This window comes from Meriones unguiculatus, chromosome 11 (assembly GCF_030254825.1).
Source record: "Meriones unguiculatus strain TT.TT164.6M chromosome 11, Bangor_MerUng_6.1, whole genome shotgun sequence".
NCBI classification, from domain to species: domain Eukaryota; kingdom Metazoa; phylum Chordata; class Mammalia; order Rodentia; family Muridae; genus Meriones; species Meriones unguiculatus.
The window spans coordinates 104251252-104273996 of NC_083359.1; the positions used below are offsets into that span (position 1 = coordinate 104251252).

At 39.3% G+C, this 22745-nt stretch overlaps 1 protein-coding gene across 3 annotated transcripts in view; it reads left to right on the forward strand.

Moving 5' to 3' along the window:
• Eprs1 (glutamyl-prolyl-tRNA synthetase 1) overlaps window positions 1-22745 on the forward strand; it is a 62219-nt gene that overhangs the window by 17124 nt on the left and 22350 nt on the right. The window contains exons 7-19 of one of the 3 annotated variants that reach the window (XM_060364883.1): window positions 52-178; window positions 842-1034; window positions 2338-2509; window positions 3308-3541; window positions 5063-5147; window positions 5876-5935; window positions 6186-6206; window positions 11060-11170; window positions 13911-14047; window positions 14842-15049; window positions 16032-16144; window positions 16854-16971; window positions 20571-20930. In XM_060364883.1, the coding sequence (XP_060220866.1) occupies window positions 52-178; window positions 842-1034; window positions 2338-2509; window positions 3308-3541; window positions 5063-5147; window positions 5876-5935; window positions 6186-6206; window positions 11060-11170; window positions 13911-14047; window positions 14842-15049; window positions 16032-16144; window positions 16854-16971; window positions 20571-20930 (1939 nt within the window). The remainder of the gene's footprint in view (window positions 1-51; window positions 179-841; window positions 1035-2337; window positions 2510-3307; window positions 3542-5062; window positions 5148-5875; window positions 5936-6185; window positions 6207-11059; window positions 11171-13910; window positions 14048-14841; window positions 15050-16031; window positions 16145-16853; window positions 16972-20570; window positions 20931-22745) is intronic. The other 2 variants (XM_021635785.2, XM_060364884.1) reach the window with 2 other exon arrangements.

The following is a 22745-nucleotide window of genomic DNA, read 5'->3' on the forward strand; positions in this document are numbered from 1 at the left end:
AATCTAGTTAAGCATGTTAATGAGTTTCTCTGTGAAATGTTTTTGTTTTAGTTACTTACACATTGGGCATGCAAAAGCTGCTCTTCTGAACCAGCACTACCAGGTTAACTTTAAAGGGAAACTGATCATGAGATTTGATGACACAAATCCTGAAAAGGAAAAGGAAGATTTTGAGAAGGTAATTAAAAGTGTAGTGATGACCTTTTTCTCAGAAAAGTTAATTAAACTTACAGCGTGATCTGATACCTTCATGGTATGAAAATAAATTTGGTTTCATAGCTGCCTTTTCCCTCCTTGTCTGTGTATTTCGTGCTTGAGACCTAAGTCAAAAAAATAATTGCGTTCCCATACCAAAAAACTTTTAAGTTAATGTTTTCCTTTTCTGCAGTTCTTGTAGAGTTTACTTAAATACTGCATTTTCCTTTGAATACCGATTTAACTGGAAACAGGATTCCTTTGTCATGGACTTAAGTTTATGAATGAAGTAAAAACTGCACAGGTATTGCAAGGTGTGGTTTCTAGCCGAGCATCTGCCTTTGAAGGACTCGTAATGTATGCACTTGAAGGGCTGGTGATGGCAGTGTCACAGGAGAGCCAGCTCAGAGTGAGCACAGCTCCGCTTGAGATCTGCTTCTGCAGCTGGACATCAGAAGCCAGTGCACTGAATAGCTTTCATCTCTTGTGGCCTTACATCATGCATCATTGGCAGTCTTTCCAGGCTGTTTAAGTCTGATGCTGTTTTATTACATTTGCCCAAAATAAATATCATGGGTTGAAAATGTGTAAGAAAGTGACAGATACAATGATGGTTTCTTTTATTTGTTTTTTTTTTTTACTGCAGGTTATCTTGGAAGATGTTGCAATGCTGCATATTAAACCAGATCAGTTTACTTACACTTCAGATCACTTTGAAACTATAATGAAATATGCAGAGAAGTTAATTCAAGAAGGGAAGGCTTATGTGGATGACACTCCTGCAGAACAGATGAAAGCGGAACGTGAGCAGAGGACAGAATCCAAACACAGGCAAAACTGTAAGGCACATTTTGTATCAGATTCTACTTGATAAGCTTTTTTTTTTTTTATGAAAGATATTGCTTAAGACACATTTAAGGCTATTTCTTTCTCTAATTCTTAAACATTTCTGTGTTTGTCTGAGGTAATCTTGCTGCCTGTAGCCTAGCTGGGCTCACATTTGAGATTCTCCTGCTTCAGCCTCCTGAGTGTTAGAATTATGAGATGTGTCATTATGCCCTGCTTGGATTTAATCTAGAGCCTGCATATGCGGTTGAACTTGTCCTAGCTGCAGTTCCTGCCCTAGCTGGTGCTGCTTCTCTTCCTCTTTCTTCTTTTCTTTTTTAAAAGATTTATTTATCAGTGTCTGCCTGCATGTATGCCTGCACACCAGAAGAGAGCACCAGATCTCATTATAGATAGTTGTGGGCCACCATGTGGTTGCTGGAGATTGGACTCAGGACCTCTGGAAGAGCAGCCAGTGCTCTTAACCTCTGAGCCATCCCTCCAGCCTCCTGGCCTAGCTTCTTAGAACTTTACCTGCACTAAACCTGTATGCAGTGTACTGCCTCTAGCACCTCACTTCTTATATGCAGTTCCTTCTATTATTTTATTTGAAAGATTCTTTCTTCAGCATTTGTAGTTATTTTAATTTAAATGCTTAGTAGTCCTAAAATATTTGAAAATGCTGTGAGCACTAGCATGTAGGTATGTGTGTAATTAATATAACATATAAGTCATTATCATCCTGTATTGGTGCAGTGTCATAAGAATGAAGTCTGTACTTCTTTCAGTTACTTTTACACTGCTGTGATCAGATCTGACAGAAGCAGCTTAGGACCATGATGCAGCAAGAGGCATAAGATACAGTAAAGGAAAAGAATGATTATACTTATATAAACTGATTATATTATAAAGACACATATCAAACTTGGGAAGGGCAGATGGGCTGACCCGTTAGTTAGTTGTGCCTTGATGGGAGATGGGGAATAGCAGATGAGAAAGGTGTTCCTTCTCTTATGCTGTACTAGTGAAATTTATTGCCTTTACCTTATCTGGAATGTTAAAAAGGGAATATTTCCCAAATATATTGAGATTTGTTTGCTGTTTGTCTGTTTCACAGAGTTTCACTAAGTAGTCCTACCTGGCCTTCAGATTCTTCCTCCTGCCTTAGCCTCATGGGTGCTAGGGATTACCACTACAATGTCCTAACATACCCAGCTATTATATTACAGTGTTTTTAAATTAATGGAATGTCTGCAATATAAAAAGAAAATTTATTATATCAGTCAGATAAATAAGAATATACCTGTTATATTACAGCTGTTGAGAAGAATCTACAAATGTGGGAAGAAATGAAAAAAGGGAGCCAGTTTGGTCAGTCCTGTTGCCTGCGAGCAAAAATTGACATGGGTAGTAACAATGGGTGTATGAGGGACCCAACCCTTTACCGCTGCAAAATCCAGCCCCACCCAAGAACTGGGAATAAATACAAGTAAGTGCATTGCTTTGCTTCACTCCTGTGTCAAACAAGGGCAGATACAGAACAGTTGAGCAGCTAATGCCTTCATTCCTCATAAGTGAGTTGGCCAAGTAGCCTTTTCTAGAGGTGTGCAGTGTGGCCTTTCAGGGATGGCTTTCTCACTCAGTCATCCAAGAACATTTCCATCTATAAAGTCCTTGACACAGGACTTTATACTCCCTGTCTGTCTTTACTAAGTGTGTAAGTGGGTATCTTTTGATAAGAATGTTTCTCTTCTGATATGTTTTATTACTTTTCTTTTTTATTTAAGAATGGTTATGCATTTTATGCTTATGAGTGCTCTATTTGCATGTATGCCTGCATGTCAGAAGAGGGTATCAAATTCCCTTACAGATGGTTATGAGCCACTATGTGGTTGCTAGGAATTGAACTCAGGACCTCTGGAAGAGCAACCAGTGCTCTTAACTTTTGAGCTATCTTTCTAGGTCCCTACTTTTTTTTTTTAGAGTTGAATAGTATTTTATTTTTTCATATATAAACTTAATTTGTGTTATTCATCCATTTGCGTGTGTGTGTGTGTGTAAATAGCATGTATTATGTATCCCAGGTTGGTCTGGAGTCTGTAGTGGTCTTTCTGCTTCTGTTCTTCCAAATGTTGGTATTACAAGTGTGAGCCACCATATCCAGCAAAAGAAAAAAAAAAAATCAACTACTATTTTGTAAGGAATATGCCTGCTAATGTTTAAGATGGGGAAGATGAAATAGTCTTTTTATTCAGAAAACCATTCTCTCTTTTTTTTTTACTCTTAGTGTTTATCCAACATACGACTTTGCCTGCCCTATAGTGGACAGCATTGAAGGTGTTACTCATGCATTGAGGACGACAGAATACCATGACAGAGATGAGCAATTTTATTGGATTATTGAAGCTTTAGGCATAAGAAAACCATACATCTGGGAATACAGTCGCTTAAATCTCAACAACACAGTGCTGTCCAAAAGAAAACTCACGTGGTTTGTCAATGAAGGACTAGTAGATGGATGGTATGTCTGATGTCACCCAGAGATGACTGAGCACTAAGGCTTTGGTATAGCAGGGTTTTTTGGTTTTTTTTTAACTCCCTGTAGGTATCAGGTTTGCCTAGAAAGTGCTGTAGTGGATAGGCCTGTCAGCCTGTAAGATTTCTAGTTCATCTGTTTCAGCAAGTGCCTTAGGGTCCCGCCTCTTGATTTAAATGCTGTAGATATGTGTTGCCTGCCAGAGACTGTGGCATTGAGAAATGCACTCAGCCACATCCTCTAGGTGTAGATTAATACAGAGCAGTTGTAACTCTGGTTTCTAATAAAAACTGGTCACCATCACTTTCCACTCAGAACTGTGGCTACAAGGTTTTTCTCTCAGCTAGGTGCTTCCTAGGTTCCCGTGGCCCTGAACTGAGGCCAGGGTGAAGTGGTAGGAGCTTCAGAGTTCAGGGCGCACCTTATTTGTAGAACATTTTCCCAAAAGAACCAGAAAATTTCTTTAGATGTGAGTAACATCCATGGGATTTTTGTAAGAAAGTGTAAAACTGGAAATCAGCTGAGTATGGTGGTGTATGCCTTTAATCCCAGCACTCAGGAGATAGAGGCAGGTAGATCTCTGTGAGTTCAAGGCCAGCCTGTTCTACAAAGCCAGTCTGGGACAGCCAGGGCTTGTTACACAGAGAAACTCTGTCTCAAAAAACAAGTAAACAGAAAACCTAGACATGACCTTGTAGCCATGTATTTTCACAAATGGTGCCCATATATCTGGATTTCCATGATTATAAAACTAAAAACAGTGTTGCCCGGATTAAAGAGAACTTGTACATTGTTTTATACTGTCAGCATAATCACCATGAACAAACATCTGTAATTCTGTCACTCAAGAAGTGAAGGCAGGAAGATCCGGAGTTTAAAGTCTAGCCTTTTTAAAAAGTAAAAAACAAATAATGATCAAGATAAGGATATATTATATGTTAGGTATATGCCAGAAATTTTCAGTTTTATTATAGAGATAAATGTGATAAAAGGCAGATTTATCCTGGGTATTGGCTTTCTATAAAGGGTATAATTGCAGCTGTACTGAAATTTTCAAATCCCGGCCAAATAACAATAACTTTCATATATATTCTTGTGTATGCATTTGTAAACAATTGGCATGATTTCATGTCTTGGTTGGCTTTTATTTGAGACAGTCTCTCGATGTAACCACAACTGGCCTAGATCTTGCTGTATAGACCAGGCTAGCTTTGAATTCACAGAGATCTGCCTACCTCTGCTTCCGAAATATTGCAGGTAAAGACATATTACTATCACACTCTGTCAATCAAGGTAAACATTAACAAGGAAATATTTTTTTATTTAATTTCAAATAAGGTTTCTATAGCTAACTTTGCTTTTGAACTCACTGTGTACCTCAGGCTGACCTTAAACTTGTGATTCCTCCCGCCCCAACCTTACAGGTGCTGGTATTATACATTAAGAATCGTCTCTCTGCATTTAAATGAGAGAAAAATCTTTGTAATAATGTGCATTATTTCTCAGGGATGACCCTCGGTTTCCTACAGTGCGTGGCGTTCTCCGAAGGGGAATGACAGTTGAAGGGCTGAAGCAGTTCATTGCTGCTCAGGCGAGTTACTTTCCAGCTTCTCTGAATTTCCAAGCATTCCTATTAATGTCGCTCTTGTTATAGCTGTTCTTCCTGTTTCATGTTTGTGTATGTTGCATTATGGTTCACTGTTAGATTTGTTCTTTTTGAGATAAGGTTTCATCTGTAGCTCATGAGTACCTTCCTGGTGATCTTTCTGACATTGGTTCCTGGGTATTGGGAGTAAAGATTCCATGTGTTGCAAGGATGGATTTCCCCTCACCCCTCATCTCACTATGTCTCCTTGGCTTTCTTGGAAAGCTGCCTCTGTCTCCCAAGTGTACATGCCACCATGTTTGCCTAAGGCTAGACTTTTTCTGAAGGGAGTAAATAATGTTTTGTAATAATAAAATATTAGGACAAAAGCAGTGTCTACTCTGGCCAGCCTGCAGAATGACTTCCAACAAGAAACTTCTGGCTACACACCAATTTCAGTGGAAGTAAATTTGCAAGCATTTGTTTTATTTGTCTTTCTAAGCATGCTTGACTTGAAGCAAAATCTTCTTAGTATTTGTTTATTTTTTAGTTTTTATTTAGCATGTGTGTGTATGCACATGGAAGTCAGAGGGCATCTTTTAGGACATTGTTTTCTTTCACCGTGTCAGTCCCAGGGATTAAACTTAGGTGTCACACACCTTACCCACTAAACCATCTTGCCAGCCCTCTACTTGGCATTTCTTATCCTTAAACTATTTTTATTACTTTTTTAGGGCTCCTCAAGATCTGTTGTGAACATGGAATGGGATAAAATCTGGGCGTTTAACAAAAAGGTACATAATCCTCTTCCTCTGCAAACTCACCGGTGTGCTGATGACAGAGCAGGTCCTCTGAGCAGTGTTGCCATTGTCAGTCTGTAGGAAGGTGGAGCCTTTTCCCTCTTTAATGGATAAGGGCACTAAGCCTAGTAATTGCCCAGCAAGAACAATTATTGAAGCAACAAGCTCGAATTTACGGGAAATGGTAATAGTTTTTCCTTAAATCTTTTATGAACACTCTGCATTTCATTTTTCTGCTTTCAAGCTGCGAGCTCTCTGTAAGAAGGTATCACTTCATACTTGTATTGCCTTAAACATAGCTTTTAGCATAGTACATGTTACCTGAGGAGTTATACAGCTTTGAAGCACAATCACATTTCTGTAAAACTTGCTCAGTCAAACCTGTTGACAGTGCATCATCCCTAGTGTGCCAATTGTGTCCTCTCTTCTTGGTGGCAAAGGGAGACTTGGTTAATTTCATTTTGCCATTCCCTTGTGTGCTGAGAGGACGTAAGAGTTTAAAATTACGTACTGTATTGACTTGTAATGAAGGTTTGCTAACTACTGTTGCTGTGCTTTCAGCTTGAAAAAAAACAAAAACAAAACCCAAAGCTCTTTCAATTGGAAAACCAAACCAGGAATCATGCATATGGACATTGTTAACCCCTAATTGGAAGCAGATGCTTGGACACTATAATAAGGCGCATCGTTAGAATGCGATTTCTGTGATTGTGTTCTGCAAATTCTTTCTTGCTGCTTGGTTGTGCTGATGTCTTGCCTCAATTAGTTGCTTGTCTCGCATGTATCTTGAATTTATGTAGTTTGTTTTTTTTTTTTTACTTTTAGTGAGTTTTTTATATATTAAGGAATCATTAATTGGTTCTTTCTGTTGCTGCAGTTACTGATAACATGAGTAGAATTTACATGGAAGTTAATCTTGTGTACCTTTTTTAACCCAACCTTTATATGTCGTAAGTTTTAATCAAGCCATATGTATGTATTTATTTCTAATATATGAGATGTATTTCTCTGGGTCACACGATTCTCTGGGCTCTCCTTCCCTTTCCTCCCTGCAGAGAAGCTGCTGAGTTTTCAGATGATTCTTGTGGTCCTTGTTGCCCATACTCTAGGCCAGTGCTACCTTCCTGTGAGTGGAAGGGGATTTTGGTGTGTTTTTCTTAAAAGAATTTGATTTCCTCTTGTCACTTGTTTTATTTTGCCTGCTCCCATATCTGTTGACCTCTGGTTCTTGGAGGTTCTGTGAGGTCACCAAGTTCTTTCTAGTGTTCAGGCACTTCACATGTTCTTTAGCTTGCTCTTGGAGACATCTTTGTCAGATCCTTTGGAATTGCACCTGTCCATTGTGGTTCTGGTGTGTTAGAGGCAGAGCTGTACACCTAGCTCCCTCCTCCTCACTACAGGGATTCCATTTCTCTCTTTCTGTGATGGATCACCCATTCTTCAGATGGTTTTGTTTTGTTTGTATTTGGTCTCTGTGGTGCCTAGCTGGTCTCAGGCACGCGGGTGGGGGGCTGGGGGGATGTCCTCCCACCTCATCTTCCTAGGAGCTGGGACCGTAGGCATGCATGCATTACCATGTTAGCTGTTCCTCCTTTCCCACACTTTCCTTTGTGCTTCACTCGATATGGGATTAGGAGACCTACTGAGACCTTCTGTATGACACTTTGAAGTTAGGTTTTTGAAAGGAAGGCTCACTGTGCTTGTGCTGCCTTAGCTGATCTTGAACTTGAAAATGCAAACTAGCCACCTATCTTCAGTTCCTGAGTAACAAATGGGGTCTACAGGAGCCACTGTGTCAGGTTCATGACTTGTTGTATGTGATGGTTCATTTCTGAGACAGGGTCTTCCTGCCTCAGTCTGTGGGCCACCATGCCTGGCTGGGACCTGTTGTTTTACTTGGAAATTCTAGTACGTCTTAGTGTGGTCTCTTTTCATTTGTATCTCTTGAAACATGTAGTTTCAGCTTAAAACTCATTCCTTCAGTTAGGAAGTTTAATAACACTCTCTCCCCTTTGTTTTCTGAGACAGTCCTACTGTGTAGCCCTGCCTGGCCTCAAACTTACAGTGATTCTCCTACCTCTGCCTCTCAAGTGCTGCACTTGCAAGCATGGATAAATTCTTCTTTCTCTTTTGCTTCCCTCTCTCCAGTTCTCCCTCCTGTCTCTCCATATTGCCAAGCAGTGCACATGTTCTGCCGCTGAGCTTCAGCCCAGTCTTCTCTCTGGACATGTTCGAACATTAGGCCTCCAGTCTTAATCTTATTTTCTCTCTTAACTTATGCCTCTACTTTTTGATAGCTCTGTTTAACTTACTTTCCTGTCGAATTTCTCATTTTAGTCATATTTCAAAGATTGTCAAAATAGCTTTCTATGCATGTTTCATGTTTTTAGCATTAGTAGATATGTCATGTCATCTCTGAGTTATCTGCTCATGTTTAGTATGGGACTACAGAGGAGTGAGAAGAGATGTTAAGGGCAGGAGGTGAGCTTTTCTATGGGATGAGCTATCTGGGGCTGTGAGAAGAACCCTAATGTTAGAACTTAAAGTTATTGAAGGATTTTCACTTTAAAATTTTTATTTTATTTTTATGGGCACAGATAATTTGATCCACATGTATATCTGTGTACCACATGTGTGCCTCATGCCCACAGAGGCACCAGACCCTCGGGGACTGAATTTACAGCTGTTTGTGAACTACTGTGAGAGTGCTGGAAATCTTACCTAGGTCCTCTGGAAGAGTAGCTAGTGCTCTTAAGCCTTGAGCCATTTCTCCCTCCATGTAGTAACTTCAAACCTCTCTTTTAGCCAGTAGTTTTCCAAGAGGAGGTTGTGTTTTGTTTTGTTTTTGTTTTGTTGGTTTGTTGATTACCCCTTGAATATGAAGGTCCTGGCTGTCAGGGCTCTAGAGCTAACATGGGAAGTCTAGGAATAGCTTTTATACCATCTTCGTCCACTCCTTTTCTCCCTCTGTTCTTTTGCTTGTATCATGTCCTCCACAGGCTCATGTGTTTGGACACTCAGTTCCTAGCTGGTAGTACTCTTTTGGGAGGTTGTGGTAATAAGCTCTGATGGTCTGTGTTGTACAGCCAGGTGACTCTCTTAAATACTCCATAGCCATCATAACATTGCCATTGAGCATGTGCTTACGCATAAACCTGGGGTATTTCAGATTTGTGATAACATTCTGGGGTTCATTTAGTCCCCTCTTGGAAATTCTCAAATTCTTTGGAGTTATTTGAAAACCACGGATCCAGAGTCTTAGAATTACAAAACTTTAGAGCCAAAGGGATTTAGATACCTTCTTTCTTTCTTTTAAGATGAGGCTTCTCTAGGTTGCCCAGGCTGGTCTCAACTCCTGGGTTGAATTGATACACTACTTTCTCAGCTTCCAAAGTATTTAAATTTAAAGTATTTAAAATTTTAAAGTTGTGATCTGCCGTTTCTGGCTATGAACTCCAATTTTTCAAATAATTCACGGTTCTTCACACTTGCTTGAAATATTTTGTAGAATTATTTTTAAAAACAAATTTCTAGATTTTGCCTAGACCATTTGAATTGTGCTTCTCTGGGGCAGCCCGGGGATCTGTGTAGACAGCTACTCCCAGTGATTAGCCAGCTATGGAAGTGCCCCTCCCACTGGGGAGGGGGTTGACAGTCTCCACATAGCCTTGGCTATCCATGTAGACCAGGCTGGCCTTGAACTCAAAGAGATATTTCTGCTTCTGCCTCCTGTATGTTGGAATTAAAGGTTATGTCACCATATCCAACTCAATATTTTTGACAGTTTTTCAGGTGAGGAAGATAGCTACAGTGAATGGAATTAAGCTTCTTACAGTTGTGTTGCTTTCTTTTTCTTTTTCTTTTTTAAGATTTATTATATATACAGTGTTCTGCCTGCTTGTGTGCCTACTGCCAGAAGAGGGCGCCAGATCTGACTATAGATGATTAGGAACCACCATGTGGTTGCTGGGAGTTGAACTCAGGACCTCTGTAAGAGCAGTCAGTGCTCTTAACCTCTGAGCCATCTCTCCAGCCCCAGTTGTATTGCTTTTTAAAAGACATTTTGGAGGCTTAAATGTTATCTGGCTGCATTTGTTATTCATCCATCCATCTCTCTTTCTGTTTGTTTATTTGAAGGAAGGTTATTGAGAGGAAGGGTCTTTCCCTTAACCCAGCCAGCCTTCCCAGTACAAAGACCACTAGTATGAGACACCAGGCCCAGCTCTGCATTTCCTTTTGTGCTCATTTTCCTCCCAGCTATTTAGTATCTGAACATTTCTATTGTCTTTGATCAGTGGATGCTTTTCATTGGCTCCAGGAGAGGAGGCTGCTACTATTTTAGAGCTAAGATGGGTTGTAATATAGTTCATTCACTTAATCTGCAAACACTCACTGAGTGCCTGTCCATGTCAAGTACCCTGCTAGGTTCGGGGATGTAGTGGTTTCTCTGTGTATTTACACATTGAGTGTCCCTTTTCCAAAATGCTTGAGACCACATGTGTTTCAGATTTCTTACTTTCCATGATAGAAACCCACATTGTGTGTGGCATGTAGCTCAAGAGGATTGCCTTGTTGTTCTTTAAAACTACAGAGTTGCCTTATTATAGTGACCTAATGCCATTCTGCTTTATATGGTGCTGTGGTGTGTAGCTGATTATGGAAGTGACACTTAAAACTCTTAATCCCTTCAAATGGATGTCTTCAGCAATGCAAAACTGAATCTCAAATTACCTTTAGATCTTATTTTGTAACCCTCACAGGATTTCTCCTCATTTCTAATATTGCTGGATTTAAAGATTATTTTTAAAATATTTCTGACTTGATGTCTTTAGTTTCTTTACCTATCAGTAAAAAGATTTTTTTTGGGTGAAGGAATCTTAAATCTTTCATGTCTGTTGGTTTATAATTAGTTTTTTCATTTTTCTATTTAAACGTTACATGATAGTTGAAATAGTAAAGAAGTGAACAGATAAACTAAATATTAAAGAAATAACAGATTTAAAAAAAATAGTAAATGCAGTAACAAAGAAAACCAGTTAGTATTCCTGTGCTGTTACTTACTTCATTGATGATGTGTTACTATGTGTTTCAGTATGTACATGAGGATGTTTATTGCAGGTCATTGACCCGGTGGCTCCAAGGTATGTTGCATTGCTGAAGAAAGAAGTGGTCCCAGTGAACGTCCCAGACGCACAGGAGGAGATGAAGGAAGTAGCCAAACACCCCAAGGTCGCCCTGCATTGTGACCACTGTGTTTCCTTCTATCAAAGAGGAGCATGGTTTTGTAATATTTTCTATTTCATATTGTCAAGATTTGATACCAGTTGGAGCAAATATTGTGTGAATTTCTTGCTATAGTAATTTATTTTACTAATAATGACCCTCATGTACAGCATGTGACAGAACTGTTAGATAGATTCAGTCAATATTTACTTTCTGTTGTTTAGAGACAGCTTTTTTTTTTTTTTTTTTTTTTTTTTTTTTTTTTTTTTGAGGTAGGGTTTCTCTGTGTAGCTTTGGCTGTCTTAGACTCACTTTGTAGACCTGGCTGGCCTCAAACTCCCAGAAATGCACCTGCCTCTGCCTCCCCAAGTGCTGTGTAGAGACAGCTTCTTCCTTTATGAAGAGACGCTTCCTCTTCCTTCTTGTAGTCGTTCTGAAGTGAGGCGTTATAGGTCCTATTCTTAACCAGCCTGTGGAAGCTATGGTCCCTCCTTTCATTATTACACCTTTGTCTTTCGACCATTAACCCAGGAACGTGCTCGTGTGCACATCTTTGTCAGTCACTAAGTAAAATAAAATACAATGAAGTAAGATACAGACTGTTTTTAAAGTCAGGAAACTTAATAAAGACATTTTTTTCTTCATCATGAACTAAAGTAAACATTTACTTTTCAAATTCATGCTAGAAATGAGACTAGCACAAGACTAAATCTAAGCAAACATACATCATGCGTCTTTTTTTTTTTTAATCTCCAAAGGGGATTAGTGATTGCTTATATTTGCAAATGTATTTTTTATTATTTTTTGAGATTGTTATCATTTCCCTCTTCCCTTTCCTCCATCCAAAGCCTCCTATAAACCCCTCCTTGCTCTTTCAAATTATGGCCTCTTTTTTTATTGTTTCTGTGTGTGTGTGTGTGTGTGTGTGTGTGTGTGTGTGTGTGTGTTCGTTCCTAAATACATAAATATGATCTGTTATATGTATGTATAATATATATAAATATAGACTGCATTATGTCACGTGTGTGTGTATGTATGTATGTATGTGTGTATGTACAATCTCTATATCAATTGGTATGCTCTTTCCTGGGGAAGACTGTTTCTTCCACTCTCCTCATTCCCTGGTTGCCTGTAGTTCTTTGTCTATGGTGGAGGCCTCATGGTCTTTCCCTCTTTCACCTTAGCATGTCTATTGGGTCCATCCTCGTTCGACTCGTGTTTAGACAGTAGTGTTGGTGAGACTTCATGGGTGTAGCTTTTCTGATGCTTCTAGAAGAAACAATCTTACAGCAAACTCCCTGTGAGTTTAGAATCTTACAGCCTGCTCTTCTACAATGATCTCTGAGCCTTAGGTCACCAAGTTAGGACTGGACTCTGTGTTTTGATTGGCTGTACTTTTCTGTAGTGGTCTCTCTCTGTTGCAAAGAGAAGTTTCCTCAGTGAAGAGTGAGAAGTAACTTCTCTGTGAGTTTATAAGAATAAACATATAGAATGTACCTAGAGATTATGCTAAATTAGTAAAGTATCAATTGTAGGTTCTCTTCCAAGATCCACGACTTCACTATCTCCAAGTAGCTGGCTGGATTTCCAGTACCAGAATGAGTTCCCTTTTGTTGAGTGGGTTTTAATTCCTGGCAGAGAGCTATTGGCTACTGCCAAGGGACATGTGCCAGTAATGTACCCCCTCAAGGTTATGGTACTATACTGGTTGCTTTTGTACTCATAGCTAGGTAGGAGTGTTGATTGTTTCCCTCCTTTGAAAGCTTGCATGGCACCTTCTGCAGCAATAGGAATTTACCTCTAGGTGCTGGCCAGTCAGGGCAGTCAGTCGGCTATAATGGTGGGAGTCCTTTGGACAATTCTGAACAACTCAAAGGGCACTTTTTTTGCCTCCTGTTGGAATTTTGGTTAGGTAGGTAGTTATATGCTGTGATCCCTTAGGATCTTTTCAGACATCTTTATTCCCTCCTTCTGTATTTATCTCTCCACAGCCCCTCATTATACCCGTCTCCTCACTTTTCCCATTTCTACTTTCAGATAACTTGTACCCTGCTTTTACTCCCTGGTTCCCTTACCCCCTACAATGGTCCTTTTTACTTTTCCTCGTTTTTGCAGTTTACTTCATGTTATGTACTCATATCTGAAGATTTGGAGCTAGGAGCCTCAATTGAGACTATCTTTTTAGTCTCTTTCTTCATGGGATCTACAGTGTAAAGCAGGACATTTTGCCTTCCTACACATACATAGTACTTAAAATTTGTCTTCTAAAACACAAAGCTTCACATTTTCTGCCGAGGTGACATCTGTAGTCGGATAGTGTTCTGTGACAACGGCTGTTTTCTCCTTTGATACAAAAGCAGTGAGACTGAGGATTGCAAGACATATTCTGGTTGTTAGGGCAATACCATGCTTTTAGCCCAGAAATTAATGGTTGCTTTAGACTAAGAAACATTTGGGACAGGCCACCTGGTTTAACTCCGTTACAGTGTTTGGGTCCAGTGTCAGCGTATGGGTTTTTGCTTTGAGGGTGTGCCTATGTAATGAGTGTGCACTCTTTAAATTCAAAGAACAGAACTGGGAACTCAGGTAAAACTTGCCCTTCCTGGTTTAGCATGAGCTTTTAACTTGAGCACAGAGAACCTGTTTGTTTAAAGAATATATCAGGGAATGGAAGGATTTGCACGATGTACTCAGGGCTCAGTAGTTTGTACACTTAACTCATCCTGCTTTTCTTTTGATCATTCAGAATCCTGATGTTGGTTTGAAGCCTGTGTGGTATAGCCCCAAGGTTTTCATAGAAGGAGCTGATGCGGAGACTTTCTCAGAGGGTGAGATGGTCACATTTATAAACTGGGGCAACATCTACATCACTAAAATACACAAGTAAGAGCTCTGTGTTTATTTTTCAACTGTGTGGAAAAAAGTCTTCCATTTTATTTATGTCTCAGACATTAGCTAATTCAGACTCTGACTTAGAGCCTTTACACTGATTCATTTTGTGAGTAGGAGTATTTTTACTGTATGGGTACTTTATACTACCTGAAATTAGGGTGTCGGATGATCTGTATCTAGAGTAATAGCTAGTTCTGAGTTGCTGTATGTGTGCTAGGAACCACTTTAGATTACAAAAATAAAAAATAATTGCTGAAGGGTCCTTTGGATAGGATTTATATATGAAATCTTTATATATTTTATTATTAGCCAAACATTCAAAATAGATTGGCCAATGCTAATAATGAGTTTTACTTTTTAGTAAATATTGTATGCAACAAGTTTTCAGATTATTTAAATGTACTATGTTTAATATTTACATACGTTCTGAAATTTTAATTATGTAATCATTAACATATCTTTGCCCGTAGTTGTTAACAGTAACATTGCAGGTTTACAGTGCTTAGTAGTCCAGGTGACTTTAAATTCCTAAAAGTGTGTGTGTGTGTGTGTGTGTATGTGTATGTGTGTGCTTCAACAGAAGTGTACAGAGCTGTGCTCCAGTGAATTGGTATCACTGAAAGCAATTTGTTGCATTCCTATAACTAATGTCTATCAAACATGTTAAAAATTAAAATACATGTGTGATTTGAATTTTCCAGAGAGAGTTCTTCATCCACTTACTACAGTATAATACATTTCTAGCAGTTTACTTTCTCTTGAATACTTTTCAATCTTTTATCTAGAAGTGCAGATGGAAAAATTATATCTCTGGATGCAAAGTTGAATTTGGAAAACAAAGACTACAAAAAAACGACCAAGATCACTTGGCTTGCTGAGACCTCACATGCCCCCCTTATTCCAGCCATCTGTGTCACTTACGAGCACTTGATCACAAAGCCAGTGCTAGGAAAAGAGGAGGACTTTAAGCAGTATGTCAACAAGGACAGCAAGGTAACCTGAAGAAACCAGATCTCATCCTTTCTTACATAAATTTTAGCGTTTTGAAAGCTAGTTTTAAATGTTTTAGTTTCTTAGGTAAAATAGAAAAGGCCTATAGAATTTATTTAAGTGTAAAGATGTACTTGGGCCTGGTGGCTCATGCCAGTAATCCCAACATGTGGACGGTTGAGACAAGACATCATGAGTTCATAGCCAGCTTGGGTTACATAGTAACATTGTCTCAAAAACAAAACTCCTAGAGCATTAGCCTGGTATATACAAGGCCTTGGGTTCAACTTCTATACTGAAACAAAATAAATGGAAACAAACAAACAAAAAAGATACAATTAGAAGTGTTCCCATTTTATAAGACAGAGATGAAATACAATAAAGTTAAATAGCTTGCTTGGAGATAGAATAAAAAGTAGAGGTGGATTAAAACCTGTGGATCCTGTTTATGGAGCCTTGGAGTGTTAATGATACCTTCCAGCTGCATTTTATAGTTATGATAGGAGATAATTTTCACAGGACTGCCAGTCAAATTATGTACAGGGTTTTCTAGAGCTGTTCAGTTCATCAATGTTACCTTTAAAAAATGTGATGAGTGTGCTTGCCTGTAATTCTAGCATTTCTGAGGCTGGGGCAGGAAAAATGCTAGCTCCAGGTCAGCCTTGGCTTCATGGTGAGATATCTTAAAACAAAACAAAAAACAACCGATCAGAATACTCATTGTGTTCAGGAATCCTCTTGCTTCCCCCTTCCCAGGGCTGAAATTACACGTGTGTATTTCCACACCCAGCATTTTTATGTGGGCTATGTTATCCAACTCAGGTTCTCAAAGCAGCCTTTACCGAAAGAGCTGGTTGCCTGCCCTCAACTAGTAAACTTCTGTTTTAAGTGAGCATATTCCAGCTGTTGGAGCACTGCTTGCATTTACACTTATCTTCGTGTTCTACTTTTACAAAGTGCATTTGGTTCTGTGTCCTTTTCACAGCGTGAAGAACTAATGCTAGGGGATCCCTGCCTTAAGGATTTGAAAAAAGGAGACATCATACAACTGCAAAGGAGAGGCTTCTTCATATGTGACCAACCATATGAACCTGTTAGGTAAATGTTTGTATCTTTCCTGTGGTCTTGAGGATTGACCCTGAAATCTCATACACAGGCACTCAACCTCAGCTGCCTGTTATGTAAATATATATAACAGCTAAACAAAATGTTTGAAGTTCTCACAGTGTATAATTTAAAAGTTGAACCAAACTAAAATACTGTGTCTGATAAATTTCTGCTCAGTTTGATTTGTCTAAATGTTGAGTATTTCAGGCTTGAGTACCTAATAAGCAGTGCACACTGGATGCTAGTAAGTCATTCATTTCTAAAGTGAAACAACATGCAGTTCCCCAGGGATGTGACCAAGTCTAAGACCAAGTGCTGGAAACACACCAACATTCCCAAAAAATGGTGGAAGTAACCTGTGGGTTAGCATCAGGTTGATAATACCTGATGTGGCTTTGTGCTGCTCTGAGTCTGTAGGGCCAGAAAAACCATTTCCACCCTTCACTATATACAAGAGGACTTGCTCAGGACTGCTTAGGTTAGACTGTCAGATAAGATTACTCTCTTAAGACTGGAGCTCTCTCCAGGAAACACCAAAACTGAGTAAATCAGGCCCACTGTTAGGTAAGTATCATTGCCACAAGAATGCACTATAGTTTGAAAAGCATTAACTGTGTATCATTGAATTTATCTAGTAATTCAGTTTTAATTGCTGTTTAGAAATTTTGTTCAAATAAACTTTTGACTATTTTCTTTTTAGCCCATATAGTTGCAAAGAAGCCCCATGCATCTTGATATATATACCTGATGGGCACACAAAGGAAATGCCAACATCTGGATCAAAGGAAAAGACCAAAGTAGAAACCTCAAAAAAGGAGGTAAATACTGGCTTTTACGGAAGGCTCTAACACCTATGAATTGTATGTCCCAGGGCTTAGAATGTATCTCTTTAGAGATGGTTGGGATTTTTTGTTTGTTTGTTTGCTTTTTGGGTTTTGTTGCTTTTGAGATTCTAAGATTGAAGAAGACAGTTAAGTTCTGCTTTTTGCTTTGCTCTTTGTTTCTGTCATCCTTTTTGGTAAGATTTTTAAGACATTTTTGAGAGCAAAATTTTTAAAAGTAAATTATACCAAAAAACAAAAACCTGTGACAGCCTAGACTAACAGAACATTTTTGGGGACTCTCCCACCCCTGCAGTAGATCTCCTTCCCTATCACCACCCCCTTTTTTTTTCTTTTCTTTTTTAGCAGGATTTTTATCACTTGTACTTTGTATCACATACTACCCTGTACAGAAGAGCTCCCTCCTGCTGTTAGAGTTCGGAAAAGGGGACAGGAAAGGAGGTGCTGTAGTGTTGTAATGGGAAATAGTGAGTGTGAATGTTTTCATCTCAGAGACAATGTTTAATAATCTCTGTGGGAGTGAGCTAATAAACCTGCCTAGCTGTCTAATGTAAGAGGGTCGTTGTCGATGGAGATGCATGTCTTGTTCTCCTCAGACAGAGTGTGGATTTGGAGATGGTGCAAGATAGAAATAGGGATGAGGTCTTTTGTAGGCCAGATGTTGTCAGACGTCAGATGAGTATTTAATCGCTCAGGATTTTTAGTGTCATGCACAGCCAAATCAATTCCTAAATGTCTCATTATTACATAGTTAGTTTAAAAAAAACAGTAAAATATTTGTCTTAATTGTTTAAATTATACATATAAATTGAAGATTTCTAAATGTCATTTCAAAAATGTTTTGTTTTTAAAGTGATTTTTATCTATTCTTAAAATGATATATTAACTGAAAGAAAAATTAGTACTTTTATTTTTTTCTTGAAACTTGCACAGTGCTTATTTGCTGTCCATGTTGAGTTTGCACAGTATATTTGCTTTTAAAATATAGCAGCTGTGCAAAACAGAGCATTTTCCTGAGATGTCTCATCAGAAGGAATGTAGCACTTGTGCTATAACTGAACTGCTGTGAGCTAGTAACGTAGTGTTTAGCAAGTGTCAGGCATATTGTTTCACTTTCCTTGGATATTTACAAGGTTCCATAGTGCTGCTGTGAGCATGCTGACACCTTTGGATATCCTGATACAGGTGGAGTCTATTGACTGTGGTGTGGTGTTGAAGGTTATATTGGTGGTGTGATTAGGCTTGACTCAGCAAGCACTAGGGAAGGACAGGGGGAAAGGCAGTAGAAGGTAGGCTCAGGCTGTGATGATGAAACAGTATATCTAGGTTTGTTTTGGTTGACTAAGTAAATAACTCGAGGCAAGGAAGACAGAAGCACAGAGCTCATTAGAAGAGAAAAGCTTAGAACTATTTACAAGTGAAAGTGGTATGCTTTACGCTTTGAGCTGATATGAACAGACTGAAACCTACGTTTATCCAGAAGGAAAGAGAGAGAAACAACAATTTCAGTGGCAGCATCCTCATAACTGTTTTTGTGTGATTGATCACCAGCAATTTCAGATTTGGCTTCCTCCATTCCCAACCCTCTTTCTCCATACTGGGAATCAAACTTAGGGTCTCATAATGTTAGGTAAGTGAGGTATGTATCCTGAGCCCAGGATCCCTGAGTTGTTTAAAAATGATTTTTTTATGTAGCTTATATATTTTTTAAATTTTAAATTTTTTATGGTTGTTTTGCCTGCATGTATGTCTGTGTCGCTTCTCTGGCTAGTGTCCACAGAAGCCAGAAGAAGGTATCAGATTCTCTGGAACTTACAGATTGTTGTTAGTTGGCCATGTGGGTGCTGGGACCCAAGTCCTTTGGAGGAACAAATGGTGCTTTTAACTGCTGAGTCATTTCTCCAGCCTCCATATTTTACTATTTATTAGTAGTTTATCAAACTAGAAATAAAAATTATTTGTTTATTTTGAGACAGGATCAGGCCATGTTGCCCAGGTTGGTGTTAAACTGGCTATCCTCTACCTCTTCTTCCTAATGCTATTTTATAAGAGCATGTGGCTGTACCTGGCTTGCTGAAATTGGGAGGTTTTTTAAATTTGCTAATTCACTTAAATTTAACAATCCAATTTAAATTAAAATTCAGTTGATGTTAACATAAATAACTTTTTTTGTGGGGAGGATGGGGGACAGAATCTTATAGTATATTTCAGGCTGGCCTTGAACTAGCTGGCTAAGTAGTTCATGCTTGTCTTGAATTTGTAATCCTGCCTCAGCTTCCCATGTGCTGGGATTACAGGGATGTATTTCACTATGCCAGGTTTAAAAAGTAACATTTTTGTTAGGCATGGTCGCGCACACCTATAATCCCAGAACTCAGCGAGGCAGATGCAGGAAGATCTCTGGGATTTCGAGTCCAACCTAGTCTACAAAGCGAGTCCAGGATGGCTAAACTGAGCTAAATATCCAAAGTAATTCATTCACCCTGGCTACCAGGTGAAGCTGGCTCTGCGGTAGATATGGCCTCCGACACGGTAGTGTTGTAGTAGGGATGCTACTTGAGCTAACAACTTAGACCTTCAGAAGTAAGGGTCTGGAAGAAGTGTGTTCAGTAGGCAAAGGAGAAGCAGCTTTGCCTTTATGATGGGCCTGGAAGATTTCAGAGTCAAGTCTGCTGTACACTATTGGGAAGGCAGTTTATAAGCTTGCCACAGTTAGAAGCTTGCCCATATTCAGGGCCACAGAGACCCACTTCTAGATGAAAGGAGTTTTAAAGAATGTATGCATGGATATGCTTTGAAACCACAAATCATAAAAGAAATTCAAGTGCAGTTGACTATTTTTACTCAATATTGTAGTGAGATTTTTCTGTTTTCCTTTTGATATATAGATCCTTGAAGATAATTATTTTCAGTAGAAAGTGTTGCTGTCAAAATTAAAGTCTAATCTAGGGCTTCCTGATGGTATGGGTGTGTGCACACTTTCAGGTGTGTGTGTGTGTGTGTGTGTGTGTGTGTGTGTGTGTGTGTATGTGTGTGTGGCACGAGTGTGCATTCGTTAATGTGTGTGATCATGTAGTTTCATTGAGTTCTTTGATGATAAGTAATTAAGACTTATTTCAGCTTATAAAGAATGTTAATGACAATACTGAAAGTATGCTGAATAACTACAGATTTACTTATAATTTTTCATCAGCCTAAATGGGTTAAATATACTTAACCTTTCTAACAGCATACATAAGTCTTTTACGTTGAATCTCTATTATGTGTTGTAATGATTTTTTTCTTGACTGGGATGGATATATTATGCTTTGGTCTCCTAAAGATAAAGATACAGGTTCCTATGGAATCCTCTAACCTCCCCCGGGTTTACAATGATGAGAATGCCATTGGGACTGTTTACCTCTCCCTGTGTCTGCTGCTGCCATTTCTCTGTTGATAAGGTTTTTAGCTAATTCATCTGAGCTTTTGAAAGAATTGAAATTAAAAGTTTTTATGAAATATGATGAAATACATTTGATATAAGCTTATGAGGATGTTTAACATAAATTAATACTTTTGGCTTTCTGCATCCATAGACAAGCACTGCTCCTAAAGAAAGACCAGCCCCCACTGTGAGTAATACTTGTGCTACAGCTGAGGATTCCTCCGTGCTTTACAACAGAGTGGCTCTTCAGGGGGATGTGGTTCGTGAATTGAAAGCCAAGAAAGCAGCAAAGGGAGACATCGATGCAGCTGTGAAACAGCTTTTGGCTTTGAAAGCTGAATATAAAGAGAAAACTGGGCAGGAGTATAAACCTGGGAATCCCTCCACTCCAGCAGCACAGACTGTCTCTGCTAAGTCACCATCAAGCTCTGTGGAAAATGCATCTCTATATGATAAAGTTGCTGCCCAAGGGGAGGTGGTCCGAAAGCTGAAAGCTGAAAAGGCTCCTAAGGTCAGTATGTGTCATAAGCTAGCCTGTGAGTTCTGACTCTTAGAACAGAGTCACCTCTCCCCAGGAAACAGGTTGTTGGCTACCTGTTTAAATATTTTGATGTACAAATCAACATGTATTACTGCTTGTTGTGTGCCAAGACGGAACATAAACTTAGAGTTGGGGCTGCAGCGATGACTCAGTGGTTAAGCGCTGCTTTTGCAGAAGATCCAAATTTGCCTTCCAGGACCCACATCAAGCTACTCACAGCTACGTTGGAGCTCAGGGTAGGCAGACAGATACAGTCTGGGTTTTGGTTTTTATTATTATTATTATTGTTTGTTATTGGTTGTGGTTCTCATTTCTCGTCTCTGGCCAAATAATCTGACAGAGTATAACAGGGCTTATCCTCACAGTTCAGCTGCTGCAGCTCATTGTGAATAAGGCATGGAGGATGGAGGCAAGAGTGTCTCACAGGTGTGCTGACAGAAATGTATTCATGTTCTTGGTGGACTAAGAAGCAGAGGAAGGACAGTGCAGGCACTGATCTGGCTTTCTCTCTTTCCCCTCTTAATTTATTCTGCGCCCCCAACCGGTGGAATGGTGCCTCGTTTTCAGCATAGATTTCCTTCAGCTAATCCTCTCTGGGAACTTCCTACAGACACATCCAAAGGTGTGTCTGTCTTCTAGGTGATTTGAAATCCTGATAGGTTAGCAATAAAGAGCAATCGTTACGGTGCATGTTCAAACAATTGTTCGGGCGGGGTTGGCGCTGCTGGCCCAGGGACTGAAAAAAGCCACTGTGCTTGGCTTTGGGTCTTTGTTTGTTTATATGGCAAATATTCTTGACTTCCTCCTGTCAATAGTTGTTTGAGACAAGCCATCAGCAGCCTTAGCCAATCACAGGCTAGAATCGTATGACTCACGTATCTTTTAATGGCCCTGAAGATAGCATGGGTTCTCTAAATGGCTGTTAACCTTGCCTATGAGACCTTTTCAGCCTGAATGGATGTGTGGTTCCTGGTACCAGTGATGTGGCGGCTGGATGAGTGGAGGGAAGAACACAGTTAGGGGAACAGACTGGGGAGGGAGGGTGGAAAGAAGAGTAGAGGGTGAGAAGCAGGCATATGGAGTCCAGGGAGTAGAAAAGCAAGGACAGAGGGGTCAACATTTCAGAGGCAGGTGCAGGTCCACAAACTCCATCATTCTGCATGTCGAGGCTATGCCTGCTCTTTCTAGGTATAGCACAAGCACAAATAGCCTTGTAAAAAATAATTTTTTTTTAAACAAAAGTGCTTTTTATTTCAATAAGATTTTTTCAGGAAAAGGGAGCATGGATGAGTAATCCTGTGTCAGAAAGTTACTTTCAACGCTTTAGCATGGTGCATATTGGGCTGTTAAAGAATTGGTATAAAAGCTAGACAGATAGATGGTTCAGCAGTCAAAGACTAGACTTACAACCAAAACTTTAAGAATTGGTATAAAAAGTGAACTTTGTCTAGAACTATTAAGAAACAATTCTTATTTAACATTTCAGAAGAGAAAGACATGGTTCTTGCAATAGTTATTTCATTAGCCACTTAGTGGCTTTTATGTATCCACTGATCTTTATTGGATTATCAAAAGTCTCTCTTAGTCTCCCTCTTCTTTAAAAAAAATAAAAAATAAAACCTTCTGCCCTCTACCTAAAGTTTGGCTCTGAGTTTCAGCCTCTGCCTCGATATCTCGATCAGTAGAGTCTTTCAGAGGCCAACTGTAGTAGGCTCCTGTCCTGTTCCCATCTTCTCATGCTTCTAATGTCTATTGCGTTTGCCCTTCTGAATGAGGAGTCTTTCC